Source organism: Mobula birostris, chromosome 4 (assembly GCF_030028105.1).
Source record: "Mobula birostris isolate sMobBir1 chromosome 4, sMobBir1.hap1, whole genome shotgun sequence".
NCBI lineage: Eukaryota > Metazoa > Chordata > Chondrichthyes > Myliobatiformes > Myliobatidae > Mobula > Mobula birostris.
Genome location: NC_092373.1, coordinates 173,292,895 through 173,308,451, shown reverse-complemented (window position 1 = coordinate 173,308,451; position 15,557 = coordinate 173,292,895). Strand labels below are relative to the sequence as shown.

The window sequence follows — 15,557 nt, the reverse complement described above, 5'->3', positions numbered from 1 at the left end:
CCTAAATTCTCTGCAATCTTGCGTTGCGAAATGTTCCTTTTGAACTAACAATTCTCATGAATTTTGGCACAAAGGGGTGAGCCACGACCCATTCTTGCTTGCAAAGACTGAGCCTTTGATGGACGCTACTTTTATACCCAGTCATGATACCTCACCTGCTACGAATTAGCCTGCTTAATGTGGAGTCTTCCAAACCGGTGTTACTTGAATATTCTGTGCACTTTTCAATCTTATTTTAACTCTGTCCCAACTTTTGTCGAGTGTGTTGCAGCCATCAAATACTAAATTTGTGTATATTTACAAAATACAATTCAGTTGGTCAGTAAAACTATTGAAAATCTTATCTTTGTATTTTTGTCAGTTAAGTAAAGGTTCACGTGAATTAACATATCACAGATTTTTGTTTTTATTGCATTTCGGAAAATACAGGTGTTAAGTGTGACTGTGAGTTGATATCTCTTCATATTTTCTCTACTTTGTTGCTTTAAAACTGTCCTACGGGTTGTTTTACTATTTGATGATTTTTGCAGCTAACTTGGATGAGTTCAGTAACTTAGAGTGCAAGTCTTAATTAAAGCATTCCTATAAATGCATAGAAGAAAGTTAACCATTAGCTGTTGAAGGTGTAACTATTAGATGTGCCCATCTCAGTACAATCCTGGAGATTCCAGTTGGTTCCATATTTCATACCTTTTGACTGTTTCAGTAGATTTTGTAGAAACAATCCAGAATGGAATTCTGAACGTAAAATGGACTTTCTTGTTAACATTCATTTTTGCTCCCTTTCCTCTTGTGCTCCTATCTCCAGTACTCTTTATTCTGCTGCATACCTGTTGTTCCTGAGTAACTGCATTTTCTTTGTTGTTTTCCATCTTATTAATGATGTTGAGTTATTTGGATGTTAGTTGAAAGGTTAACAGTTCCTCCTCCATTGTAGTTTTAATGAAATTTTATAAACACTTGCATGGGCATTAAGTAGGATGTCCTTCATTTTGTACCTGTCGCCATTTAACTCTTCCTGCATGATGTAGAATTTATGCTAGACTTGGACTGAGGAAAGTTAGATTTAGAACATTTGTGAGAGGTGATTTGTAGATAGTTTTCTTCCATTCCCTGTGGGAGCGTCAGTGTTTGGTGGATCAAATGACCATCATTCATTTTAATTATATAGTATTGACAGAATGTTCCAACTGTAGGGGCATCGAACCCAATTTTGTTCTCTTCTATAATTCATCCTTGAATAATTCACTTTGAGGTCTTTTGTACTGGATTATAGAGGACCACCATTTCCTAACAGTAGAAGTGCTAGGGCTACAAATGGCAATTATTTGATCATTCTGTTCATAAATATTTTGCTTCTCTGAAGGAGCCTAATGAGGCAATTTTGTTTTTTTTTTAATTTAAATTGACCACTACCTCTTGTATTTTTTCAAAGTTTATCAGTTTGGTAATATGCATTAACTAGAGTGACTAATAGCAAGTGTCAGGCAAGGTCATGGTCAACTACCTAGTCTCACATAAAATAATATAGTCTATTCCATGGTCAGCAGCTAGCATCTGAAGTGATGGCATCACCTGGGCTAGTCAGGAATAGAAACAGGAGTGGACAGATTGAAAAGGAGATCCATCAAAGGCCTTTGAGTTCCTAGTGAGCCAATGCTGTCCATCGCTTAAGAGGGAATAGATTGAGCAACACACACAAATTACTGGAGGAAGTTAGCAGGCCAGGCAGCATCTATGGGGGGGAAAAAAGTACATTCGACGTTTCAGCCCAAAACGTCAACTGTACTTTTTTCCATAGATGCTGTCCGGCCTGCTGAGTTCCTCCAGCATTCTGTGTGTGTTGCTCGGATTTCCAGCATCTGCAGATTTTCTCTTGTTTGTGAGAGAAGAGATTGTAGCAGTTTACTCTTAAGAATAATCTGTGGTGGAAAATTATGTGTCTAATCTCACACCAAGCTAGTTGATGTCAGAACCAACATAATGGGACAGGATGGAGGACAGTTATAGCAAGATCTAGGGGACCCACAACTATAGTAGTCTTAGGACTAGCAATGTGACTACAATTCCATAATGGGCAACAGGAACAATTCTTTAAACCAGCCTTGGGCGCAGTAGCTTGTGAGAAAGGAGACGTCCGGGTAACCGTACTGCAAAGTTAATTAAATTCATGAACACAAGAACCCCCAAGTATGGCACATATCCAAAATATATTGTGACCACAAAAATGTCAAGGTTTCTAAATACAGCTAACTAAATAGCTCTACAGTTTCTGTAACTGCCAGTATAGTAGAGTCATACATTAATACTGCATGGAAACAGACCCTTTGGCCCAACTCAGTCGTGCTGACCATGGTGCCCATTATTTCAGAATCTGGTTGATTATCACTGACAAGTCAGAATATTTGTTGTTTTATGGCAGTGGTATAGTGTGAGACATAAAAATTACTGTAAGTTGCAAAAATAAATAGTTTAAAAGAAGAAATATGAGCTGGTATTCCTAAGTTCATGGACGTTCTAAAATCTGATGACAGAGGAGACGAAGCTGTTTTTGAAACATTGAGTGTGGGTCTTCAGGTACCTCCTCCCTGTTTATAGTGAAGGCATGTCTCAGGTGGTAGGTTCTTTAGTGATTGATGATGCCTTTTTGAGCCACTACCTCTTGAAGATGTCCTCGATGCTGGACACCTAGGATAGATTTGTGCCCATTAAAAAACTGCCTGGGTCTACAATTCTATACAGTCTCTTGTGATCCTGTGCATTGGAGCCTCTGTGACAGGCTGTGATGCAACCAGTAAGAAGGCTCTGCACCATGCATCTGTTTGCAAGTCTTGGCGACATTTGCCTGCTTTTGGCTCTGATCCCTCTGAACCCTTCTTACTCACGTACTGTACATATCCAGAAGTCTTTTAAATATTGAGAAGGGAGGGAGGAGAAGATGGCGGCGCGATGCAGTGCGCTGCCGTTCCGAATGATATCGATATGTCTAACTAGGGTTGCGGTGTACAATCCGGATTTGATGGAGACAGCTGTGAGAAGCGCGGAGGAACATCTGGAGTAACTTCTGAAATGCCTGCTTCGCTGCCGTTGCTACTGTGCGATCGAGAATCTCCGGAGACGAAGGCCCCAAATCCTCGGCTTTGCCTATTGCCTGTTGCTGGGGCCGGGGTTGAAGCGCTTGGCAGAGATGGTGCTCGGTGTTGGGAGGTGATCGGAGGCTCGGAGTTTTTCGGACGGACTCAGAGTTGGACTGTGGTCAGATGCTTCCAGGATGCTGCATCGGCAAGTTGGCAGCGCTGGAGGTTTACCGTCTGCGTGAGATGATGGGACTTTCGAAAGACTTTGAGACTTTTACTGTGCCTTGGTCTGTTCTTTTCAAATTACGGTATTGCTTTGCACTGTTGTAACTATATGTTATAATTATGTGGTTTTTGTTAGTTTTTAAGTCGGTTTGTCATGTGTTTCCGTGATATCATTCTGGAAAAACATTTTATCATTTCTTAATGCATGCATTACTAAATAACAATAAAAGAGGACTGCATGTCCTCATAATCATGTATAAAAAAAATACTGCAATTGTACTGACCTCAACTACTTTCTCTGGTAACTCACAGCACCCTCTCTGTGAAGAAACTTACCCCTCGGGTCCGTTTTGAATCTTTCATCTCTCACCTTAGACATATGCCCTGCAATTTTAGCTTCCCTCCCCTTGGCAAAAGACTGCATCTGTACCCCTTACAATTTTACGCACCTCTATAAGGTCACCCTCAAAATCTGTATGTTCCAAGTGTGCCCAGCCTCTCCCTATAACTCATGCTTTTAGATCCTGGCAGCATCCTTGTAAGAACAAAAAAACCCTGTTAGATCTTATTCTTATTTATGAGCTACTATCTTGTTTTATAGAGTCACAGAATTGTACAGCTCAGAATTGAACACTTGGGGCTCACTTCATCCTTGCTGATTATGATGTCTGTCTGCACTAATCTTTTTGGTCCATATCCTTCTGCACTTATTCTATTCAAGTACTTGTTCAGATGCTTTTTAAGTTTTCAAATCAAATCAAGTTTAATTGTCATTCAAACCATACATAGATACAACCAAATGACACTGTGTTCCTCTGGGGCCAAGGTACAAAAACATGCACGCGCATTCAAAATAATGAGAAAGCAAAAAAAAGAACATAGTCACATAAAAAAACAAATTTTTGTCCATGTCCCCGAGCGACAAGTTCTGCAAATTGATAGTTCCCAGCAGTCCTGCCTGTTGTTCCACCGATCCAACACTGGAGGGCAACACTGACGGGAGAGGCTGAGCCCAGATGCTAAGGTACATTGCAAGCCCGAGGATTGAGGCCTAATTCTATCTGCAACCAAGGCGTCACTTCTGCCTAGCTGGCTGTCTCTCTCCACCAAACAAGGGAAGCAGGCCTGTGGCGATTACTGTCCAACAGGGTTTTGCAATTGCAAAAGAAATGTCCAAGACAGTCACTCACCGTTTTATTGCACACCACTTTCATGCCAACTCGAAGGCACCAACTCTGATGCAGCTGAGTGGCATGGGCTGCACCCAGGTCAGCACTTCCGAACCAATCCAGCTTCTCCTGCCTGGCTCGAATCCCCAGGTCTGATGGCCCAATTTGACCTCCCTGCCTTTGCCATCTCCTCTGGCAGTTCATTTCAGTATTCACTACGTTTTGTGTGGGGGGGAGAAAACCTTTAAAATTCTCCGATCTTACCTTACCCATAGCTCCAATCTGCTAGTTAAATTTAAGAGCGACGCTACACTGATTGGCCTAATCTCAAATAATAATGAGGCAGCCTACAGAGAAGAAGTCATCACCCTGCCACAGTGGTGTCAAGAAAACAACCTCTCCCTCAATGTCGCAAAAACAAAGGAGCTGGTTGTGGACTACAGGAGGAATGGAGACAGGCTAACCCCTATTGACATCAATGGATGTGGAGTTTAGAGGGTGAACAGCTTTAAGTTCCTCGGCATAAACATCACCGAGGATCTCAGGTGGTCTGTGCATACCGGCTGTGTGGTGACAGCGCCTCTTTCACCTCAGACGGTTGAAGACGTTTGGTTTGGGCCCTCAAATCCTGAAAACTTCCTGCAGGGATACAGTTGAGAGCATCCTGACTGTCTGCATCACTGTCTTTTATGGGAACTGTACTTCTCTCAATCATAGGACTCTGCAGAGAGTGGTGCGGACAGCCCAGCGCATCTGTAGATGTGAACTTCCCAATATTCTGGATATTTACAAAGACAGGCGTGTAAAAAGGACCTGAACGATCACTGGGGACCTGAGCCAGCCCAACCACAAACTGTTCCAGCTGCGACCATCCGGGAAATGGTACCGCAACATAAAAGCCAGGGCCAGTAGGCTCTGGGAGAGCTGCTTCCACCAGGCTATCGGACTGATTAATTCATGCTGACACAGCTGTATTTCTATGTAATAGTAACTGTCCTCTTGTACATACTATTTATTATAAATTACTACATATTGCACATTGAACATTTAGACAGAGATGTACTTAAAGATTTTTACTCCTCATGTATGTGAAGGATGTAAGTAATAAAGTCAATTCAATTCATTTCAACCTGTACCCTATTGCTCTAGACTCCCTTGCCTGGGAAAGTGACTATCAGTGCTCCTCAGAAAATCGTCCCTCAGACTCTTGCCTTCCATTGAGAATAAACCCAGCCTGTGCAAATTATCCTTGTAACTACAGCTCTCCATTCTAGACAACATCCTGGTTCAATTTGGAATTTTCTGTTGTGAATGGTGTATGAACAAAAATATAAATATTTGATTTGTATGGAACAGAAAATGTTAGAATTTTCATTAGTTTTGATGAATAAAATTCCATTGTGCTTTAGTTTTATGAATTTAATTGTTTTGAACTTTGTGGCTTATGTCTGAATTATTTTGATTGTTTTGCAGTGTCGAGGGCCTTCATGCTATTGTGGTGTCTGACAGGGATGGAGTTCCTGTGATTAAAGGTAGTAAGTGGCTTCTGATTAAATCTGCATTTTTGTTGTAATCTTCTGATATTACAGAAATTAAAAATGATATATTCTCAGCTGTCTGGATGCACTACTGATCACAATCGTGCAACTAGTATTACCACTGCTGCTTCAGATCCAACAATTTGGGTTAGATTCCGATCTCCAGAGCTGGCTGTATGGAGCTTGCACATGCTTCCTGTGATCACCTGGGTTTCCTCCAGGTTTTCCAGTTTCCCCACCACAACTCTCTCTTCGGCTGTCCATCGATTTCGATGTTGACTGAGGCCTGGGCAAGGTTGTATGGAAGACCGGCAGTTGCCCATGCTGCAAGTCTCCCCTCTCCACGCCACCGATGTTGTCCAAGGGAAGGACACTAGGGCAGATACAACTTGGCACTGGTATCGTCGCAGAGCAATGTGTGGTTAAGTGCCTTGCTCAAGGATACAACACGCTGCCTCAGCTGAGGCTCGAACTAGCGACCTTCAGATCACTAGACCACCGCCTTAGCCAATTGGCCACGCGCCAACACATGGTCGTGTGTAGGGGTGGTTTAATTGGCCACTGGAAATTGTTCCCAGTGTATAGGTGAATGGAGGAATCTAAGGGAAGCTGATGGGAATGTGGGAAGAATAAAATGAGATCACTGAAGAATTGGTGTAAATGGGCATCTGATGCTGGTTCAGATCATGGTGAGCTGAAGGGCATGATTCTTTCCTGTATGATTTTGACTTTATAAATAAAAACTGCAATGTAAAGTTCAGGGTGGTGGAGTGGAGCTATGTCTCTACCAAAGGAGGTGTAAAGTGGTCCTTCCCTCCACTAGCCTGCAGGTCACCATTGGACAAGATGTAGACCTGCTTAGCACCCCCCTCCCACCCTCACATCACCTACATCAATCAACACACTACATAATGATGATGATGAATGCAAGTTTCAGACTGGGTTTTACAGGTTGCAAACTGGTGACCTCAGTCTCCACCCAATTACAATATGTGGAATTAGTTAGAATGTTAAAGAAAGATCTTTCTATCCAAATTATTAAAAGTCAACTTTATTACAGGGTAAAGGGCAGTAATATAAAACAAATTGTATTTTTCTATTCTGTTTAATGACTTTTGATATTTTTAATGTAGAAGTACTAGTATGCTGAAACCAGCATTTGAAGATGTTGTTGGTTAAGGGAGAAATAGTGTGCCGGACAAAGAAACTTTCTGGCCCTTCTATGATGATTAGTTGGAAGTTTTGTATGTATCTGAGAATATGTGAAACGTCTCTCTACAATGAGAGAAGGAAACAAGACTGTGGTGGACGCAGAAACAAAGTGTTGCTTATTTTTAAAAAAGGAAATGAGTACTCCCTGATCCAGCACTTCTTTAGTTACGGTTCAGCATCTTTTAAAAGCAAGTGATTGATGTTCGTAAGAAATCAGTTTAATAGAAATCCTGGCATGCTGTCTTAAATAGTAAAAGCAATTGGCAAAGTGATTTGCTGATTTGATTTAAAAGAAATGTTCTGATTCACAAATTAAGATATGTTATTTTAACACTCCACGATGGGACCTGACAAATGAGACAGTTGTTGCAAGGAAGTGGAGTGACTGCTGATTTCAGCTTGGCCATTCAGTCAGGCCTTTTGAGGTTATGATGAAAGAATGATTCAAGTTCCTGTTTCTAGAACTTATGAAGTTTCTTGCAATTTCCCAGCACCCTGCCAGAAGGACCCTATCTCTTATTACAGGAGATAGCCAGTATTTTGCTGCATTAGTAGTACAGGTTTCCCTCGCCATCCGAAGGTAGAGCGTTCCTATGAAATGGTTCATAAGCCGGAATGTTGTAAAGCGAAGAAGTAGTTACCATTTATTTATATTGGAAAAATTTGTGGGCATTCACAGACCCAAAAATAACCTATCAAATCATGCCAAATAACACATAAAACCTAAAATAACAGTAACATATAGTAAAAGCAGGAATGATATGATAAATACACAGCCTATATAAATTAGAAATACTTCTCTACAACTATTGCCTGCACTGTTCTCCGTAGCGAAAATCTCACACAAGCGCTCTCGGCAAAAACATGGCGCAAGCGCTCTCCAGTAACCTTTAAGTTATGAAGCTGCCAAATCATACCAAATAACACGTAAAAATACACAGCTGATAAAAAGTAGAAATAATATATGTACAGTGTAGTATCGCTTACTGGAATCTGGAAATCAGCGCGGAGCACACTGACGATGGTGTGTTAGGCTGAGTCGTCGGAGGGTGGGGTGGTGCAGTGGTCCCCACCCTCCGGGCAGTGGACAGATAACCTATCCGCGAAGCATGCAGGGGTACAGCGGTAGCCAGTACGCATCCAGCACATCTTTAATAAAAAAGCCGAAATAAACAAGCCTCTGATCTGGGCCGACATTTACGTGCCGGGCGGCACCTAATTAATTAGCTTGTTTATTTTGGCTTTTTTCTTAAAGACGTGCTGGATGCCTCCTGGCCACTGCTGCATTCTCTGCGAATTGGTATCTGTCCGCAGCCCGGGGGTTGGGGTGGTGGGACACTGGGGTGTCATCTCATCATCGTCTGTTTCCATTAGGGCAGGCAGCTCATCTTCTCCTATGACTGCTCGCCTCGATGTCGAAGGTCGAGGTTCGTCGTCTCCTGTGGCTGATGTGGAAGGCTTGAAAAATGACAGTATGCTTGACTGCTTAGCCCTGCGCATTTTTCTATCATACAGTTCTTTGTAAGCACTCAAACCATCTTGCAAATATGCCCTAAACCGACGTATCTTTTCAAAGTTAAAGTCATACTTATCGCAGCAAAAATCTCACGCAGTTGCTTCACGTTTAGCTCCTGGACGACTTCACTTCGCTACTGCACTCGGTTTTGTTATCCTTTCCTCTTCCAATTGCATCAGCTCTTCATCTATCAGTTCTTGGTCATGGGATGCCAAAACATCTTCAACATCATCTTCGTCAACTTCCACACTTCATCACGATCGAAACACTTAATTATGTCTAGTTTTATGCTAAGTGCAACACCCTTATGAGTTCTTTTAGGCTTTTCTGATACTTTAGAACTCATCTTACAAACAGCTGCTCACAGGCACGCGTTTAAGCAATGCCGGCGAGAATGCCGTTCCGAATCCGCGGCGCGTTTTTTTTTTCGTGCGCTGCCTTTTTTCGTAACAGTGAAAACACCTTCGGTTAGCGAAAACAGGGAACTAATGTAGGTCTTTTGTAACAGTGAGGTTTCGTAAAGTGAATGTTCAAAAAGTAGGGGACACCTGTACCATATTCAGAAATCTAAACATCTACTGTATTATGATGGAATGTATGAAGTGATACAATTATATAGCATCCTGTATGTCTGCACCAAGCTAAAGCTGATGCAGGACTGCACCTTTATTCTGCCATTCTGCCTTTAATCGTGCATCAGTAGGGTGCAGGCGACTAGCCACTGACACGCAAGCAGTTCCTGCTTTAAATATACTTCAAATTAAACTGCTACACTGGTGCTGTTGAAGTGTTTGAAATTAATTGTTCCCATGGGTTATTTTCTTCAGTTGCTAATGACAATGCGCCAGAACATGCCCTGAGACCTGGATTCCTCTCAACCTTTGCCTTAGCAACGGATCAAGGAAGCAAGCTGGGACTTTCTAAGAACAAGAGCATCATTTGCTATTACAATTCCTACCAGGTAATTATTTTTGTTTTTTAATAGAGCATTTCTAATCCCCACACCATTGTAAGCATCATTTTAAAATTTGGAAGTGAAAATGTAGAAATGTTCAGGAGGAAGGGCAGCTCCTGAATACAAGATCCAGGTTGCACCAGTGCAAAAACTTGAACTTTGTTTCATCGGGCAGCCCTACATTTATTCTCTTTTCAATATTTTTATTAAAAATTCATAGGGATACAAGTAATATGAATCATATTACATTTAAGTCAAGTAATATGATCACAGTATCCCATATTCCAAATCAATCATGTAGAAAAAAAAGATTGAATTATGTTATGAAATGAAATAAAATAAAATAATTATATTTTATTTTTAAAAATCTACCCCCGCTACTAAAATGAGCTGGTTGGTAAAACAAATGAGAAGGAAAAAAAAAATCTTACCATATAATATTTTAATAATAATAGCTCAGATCCATACTTTAATTACAGTTCAAAGATTATGGAAGTAACTCAGAAAGGGTCCCCATAACATTAGGAAATCATGTTTAAAATCAGAAATCGAACAACGAATCTTCTCTAGATCAAGGCATAACATAACGTCAGATAGCCATTGAACATGAGTGGGCGGGGCGGCTGCCTTCCAGTTGAGCAAGATCACCCTCCGGGCCATAAGAGACATAAAGGCCAATACCCACAAATTAGATGACTTCAGTTTTGTGGCACTATCCTCAACAATACCAAACATGGCAGTCAAGGGATTGGGCTGAAAGGCATCCGTTAGTCTTGCGAGACCATGGATCTGCGTCTGGAAAGTCTTCACTCTCCAGGGCGCAGGCCTGGGCAAGGTTGTATGGGAGACCAGCAGTTGCCCGTGCTGCAAGTCTCCCCTCTCCACGACACCATTGTTGTCCAAGGGAAGGGCATTAGGACCCATACAGCTTGGCACCAGTGTCGTCGCAGAGCAATGTGTGATTAAGTGCCTTGCACAAGGACACAACATGTTGCCTCGGCTGGGGCTCGAACTCACGACCTTCAAGTCACTAGTCCAATACCTTAACCGCTTGGCCACGTGCCCACACTGGGCTGAAAACTAACATTGAAAAGTACAGAAAAAGTTTGAAATACATCCTTCCAAAATTTTTCAAGGCTCGGACATGTCCAAAACATATGAATTAGTGTGGCCACTCCATTAGTACATCTATCACAGTAAGAGGAAATATCTGGGTAGAAATGTGAGAGCTTGTCTTTAGACATACGAACTCTATGTACCACTTTGTAATAAAGAATGACGAGCACATAATGATGAAGAATTAATCAATTTTAAAATAATCTTCCGGCTCTCTTCAGATAGGAAAATCTGTAAATCCTTTTCCCAGTCTCCGTTAATTTTATCTAAAGGGGCCTTTTTCAGTAACAACAGCAGACCGTAAATGTAAGATATTGAACCATTGTCAGAGGGTTTCAGATTAAAAATTGTATCTATTATATTCTTATCTGGACTTGTAGGAAATGTATGTAATTGAGATCTTAAAAAATCTCTAATCTGTAAGTATCGAAAAATTAGGTATTGGAAAGGTTAAATTTCATTGAAAGTTGCACAAAGGAAGAGAGATTCCCTCCATCAAACAAATCCTGAAATTGTTTAATACCCAATCTATCCCATTCTTTAAAAGATAAGTCAATTATAGATGGTTTAAAAAACAATTAGAAAAGATAGGACTTGAGAGGGAGAATCTCAATAAACCAAAATGTTTTCTAAACTGTAACCAGATCCTCAAAGTATGTTTGACAACCACATTGTCAGTTAGTTTATTTAAAGATAAAGGAAGCGAGCATCCAAGTAAAGAAATAATGGAAAATTTCATAACAGAGTTGACTTCCAAAGAGACCCATATAGGACAATTCTCATGATTAATGTAATATATCCAGAATGTAATATTTTGTATATTAGCTGGCCAATAATATAACCTAAAATTGGGTAAGGCAAAGCCTCCGTTCTGTTTGGTTTTTTGAAGGTGAGCTTTTTTTATTTGAGGTTTTTTATTCTTCCATATATAGGAAGAAAGAATTGAATCCAAAGAGTCAAAAAAAGATTTAGGAATAAAAACAGGCACAGCTTGAAAAAGGTGTATAAATTTAGGTACGATATTCATTTTAATAGAATTAATTCGGCCAATCAGTGATAGGGAGGTGACCAATTAGGAAGTTTTTTTAACATAATTCATTAAAGTTAAAAAATTTTCTTTAAATAAGTCTTTATAATTCTTAGTTATTGTTAATTCTAAATACGTAAATTGTTTTCTTAAAATTTTAAAAGGAAAGTTAATATCAGTTGGTATTAAATTGTTTAAAGGAAACAGTTCACTCTTATATATATTTGATTTATATCCTGAGAACTGACTAAAATTAGTAAACGGAACACAAATGGTAAAGAGGTTGTAACATTAGATATGAAAAGCAATAAGTCATCAGCATAGAGCGACACTTTATGAATAGTACCTCGTCTTAAAATACCAGTAATCTCATTAGACTCTCGAAAAGCAATTGCTAAGGGTTCTAATACCAAATCAAGAAGCAGAGGGCTCAAAGGACAACCTTGTCTAGTCCCATGTTGGAGTTTAAAGGGTTTAGAATTCCGAAGATTAGTAAGAACCTGAGCGGAGAGAAATAAATAAAGTAATTTAATCCAATGTATAAAATTAGGTCCAAAATTAAATTTTTCTAAGGATGTAAAAAGATAATTCCATTCAACTCTGTCAAAGGCCTTCTCCGCGTCCAAAGATATCACACATTCCGATATTTCCTTAGATGGAGAATGCATAATATTTAACAAACTGTATATTAAAATGGGAATATCGATTTTTAATAAATCCGGTCTGATGATCTGAAACTATAGAAGATATATTTTCAAGTCTGCGATCTAACAATTTAGATAAAATTTTAGTATCAAAACTGAGTAACGAGATAGGTCTATAGGAAGAACATTTAGTAGGATTCTTATTCTTTTTGAGAATAAGCGAAATGGAAGCTTCGTAAAAAGACTGCGGTAATCTTCCTACCTTAAAGGAATCTGTAAGGGTAGAACATGAGTGTGGTATAAGCAAGGAGGAAAAAGCCTTATATAAAACTCCATAGAATCCTTCGGGTCCTGGAGATTTCCCAGAATGCAATTCTCAAATAGCCTGAGCAATTTCCTCCTGGGAAATAGGTTGATCCAATTTCCTACGATCATCTATCGAAATATTAGGAATATTTAATTGATCTAAAAAATTATTCATTGCAATATTGTCATTAACAGAATCAGAACTATACAATTGGGAATAAAGTTCCCTAAAAGTGTCATTAATTTCAAAGTGGTCAGTTGTCATGTCCCCATTAATTTGATGTATTTCTTTAATTTGCCACTTGGCTATAAATGGCTTCAATTGATTAGCCAGTAGCTTACCAGTTTTATCCACGTGAATATAAAATTGACTTCTATCTTTTAAAAGCTGGCTTTCAATTGGATACGTTAAAAGAAGATCATATTTAGTTTTGGTTCCAATACGTCTTTTATATGTTTCAGGATCAGGTACCGAAGCATATTTATGGTCCAGTTGTTTTTAACTGATTAGCTAGTTCGTTTCTCTCTTTGTTAACTTTTTTTTAATGATGTTTGCAGTGTAAAAAACTAATTTGACCCTGGATATATGCTTTAAAATTATCCTATATAATAAGGCTAGACGTCTCTTCCAACGTATTTTCTTCAAAAAAAAGAGTAATTTGATTCTCCATAAATTTTAAAAAGTCCTCATCAGATAACAGAGTTAAATTAAGTCACCAAAATCTACTCATAGGGATGGGACCAGGAAGATTTAAAGATAGAAGTACAGGAGAGTGGTCAGAAATAGCAATCTCTTTATATTCAAACTCTGTCCCAACTTTTGTTGAGTGTGTTGCAGCCATCAAATTCTAAATTTGTGTATATTTACAAAATACAATTAAGTTGGTCAGTAAAACTATTGAAAATCTTTTCGTTGTACTTTTGTCAGTTAAATAAAGGTTCACGTGAATTAACATATCACAGATTTTTGTTTTTATTGCATTTTGGAAAATATCCTAACTTATCTGGAAATGGGGTTTGTAAATAAGTTAATATTTCGAACCATTTTAAATACAAATCATCATGTAGTTAAAAGATCTGGCCATAAATTATTAAAACTAGAAAGCAAACCATAAGGTAAGGTAGTGAAACAGATAATCATATAATCAACCCAACACAGCTCCCAGAGAGAAATAGGCCCCAGCCCCTCCCCCACCCAAAGCCAGAAGGCTGACCAATAGGCCCGTCAGCAAGCTAACAACTAAAAAGTTCCCTCCCCAAAAAATCCTGTTGACAGAAATTCCGGTCCTTCAAGGTCAATTTGTCCCTACCAAGACACAACATAAAAAGAAAAATAACTCAGTATTCAAAAATATAAAAGGATCAATTTAAACAAATTCAAAGAAAGCTGTATTAAAATAAAGTCTCAAAAAGGGATATAATAAAAAAGTATCAAAAAAAACAGAAAACCATATATGAACAGCCAAAACGTAAGCTTATTGAAACCTTATTTCAAGTTCATATTAACAGAAGAAAAAATTGATCAAATAAGAAATATAAGTTTTAGACTTCAGCCTTCAGAAACTCTTTTGTTTGCAATCTGTTCTTCAAAACAGTGCTCAGATGAGCAGGAAACCGAAGAGATGGTTTAAATCCTTTATTGTAAAGTTCCGACATAAATTCTTTATATTTCATACGATCAGCCATAACTTTAGGCAAATAGTCCTCCACAAATCTGACCTTATAACCATGGAAAGCGATCATTCCTTGTCGACAGGTATGGCCAATTAAAAGGTTCTTAATACGAAATTCATGAAAACTTAGAATGACCGACTTGGGTCTCGCTGCTGACGACAATGGCTTCGAAGTCGGCGAGCGATATGCTCGGTCGAGCTTCGGCTCAGAAGTGAATAAAACAGGGAATAGTTGTTTCAGGAAGTTTGCAAAGAACTTTGTAGGGTCAGCGGCTTCAATTGATTCTTCAAGACCCAAAATTCGCAAATTATTTCTCCTGTTTCTATTTCCTAGATTGAAAATCCTTTTCATCATTTTGTCATTGGATAAGGATAACTTTTTGCAGAGTTTAATTGTATCTTCAACATCCTCTTCAAGTGTCACCAGCTTTGCAGTATTTTCCTGAATTCGGTTCTCATGCACAGTTAAAGTTTGTTGGATTGTATCCAATTTGCCGTTAAGTTGTTGAAACTCCTCAGAAAATTCCGGTTTTTGCCGTATAATAAGGTTTCAAAAAATAAAACTGGTAGGAGACAATAAAATAAATAGGGTAGGAGCAATCTAAAACAATGTTACTCCATTAGCTGCCAACAGGGCTGTCCAGCCCTGCATTTGTTAAATAATTTTTTTTTATTTAGACAAACAGCATGGTAACAGGCCCTTCCAGCCCAATGAGCCCGTGCTGCCCTGTTACACCCAAGTGACCTATGTACATTTTTGGAATGTGGGAGGAAACCAGAGCATCCAGCGGAAACTCTTACAGTCACGGGGAGAACAGTCAGGAGCAGGAATTGAACTTGGGTCGCTGGCGCTGTAAAGATTTACACTAGCCACTATGCTACCATGCTGCCTATACTTGAAATGCTGAATGATAGAAATTTATGGCACAGGTTCAAAATGGTACTTAGTACAAATTAGTAGCAGAAACAGTAACTTAATCTATTCTATATGAGGATGGTTGTACACATGCAGGTTGTGTTGCTTTCTAATTTTGTATCTATCATCTTCCTGCTCCTCTCTCTGCAAAGGTTACACATTTAATAAAGTTTTATTTTCTCT

At 39.2% G+C, this 15,557-nt stretch overlaps 1 protein-coding gene across 3 annotated transcripts in view; it reads left to right on the top strand.

Moving 5' to 3' along the window:
* The window catches only part of lamtor3 (late endosomal/lysosomal adaptor, MAPK and MTOR activator 3), a 34,968-nt gene that overhangs the window by 10,810 nt on the left and 8,601 nt on the right, over positions 1–15,557 (top strand). For all 3 annotated transcript variants that reach the window (XM_072256479.1, XM_072256481.1, XM_072256480.1), the window contains exons 4-5: positions 5,945–6,003; positions 9,565–9,698. In XM_072256479.1, coding sequence (XP_072112580.1) covers positions 5,945–6,003; positions 9,565–9,698 — 193 coding nt within the window. The remainder of the gene's footprint in view (positions 1–5,944; positions 6,004–9,564; positions 9,699–15,557) is intronic.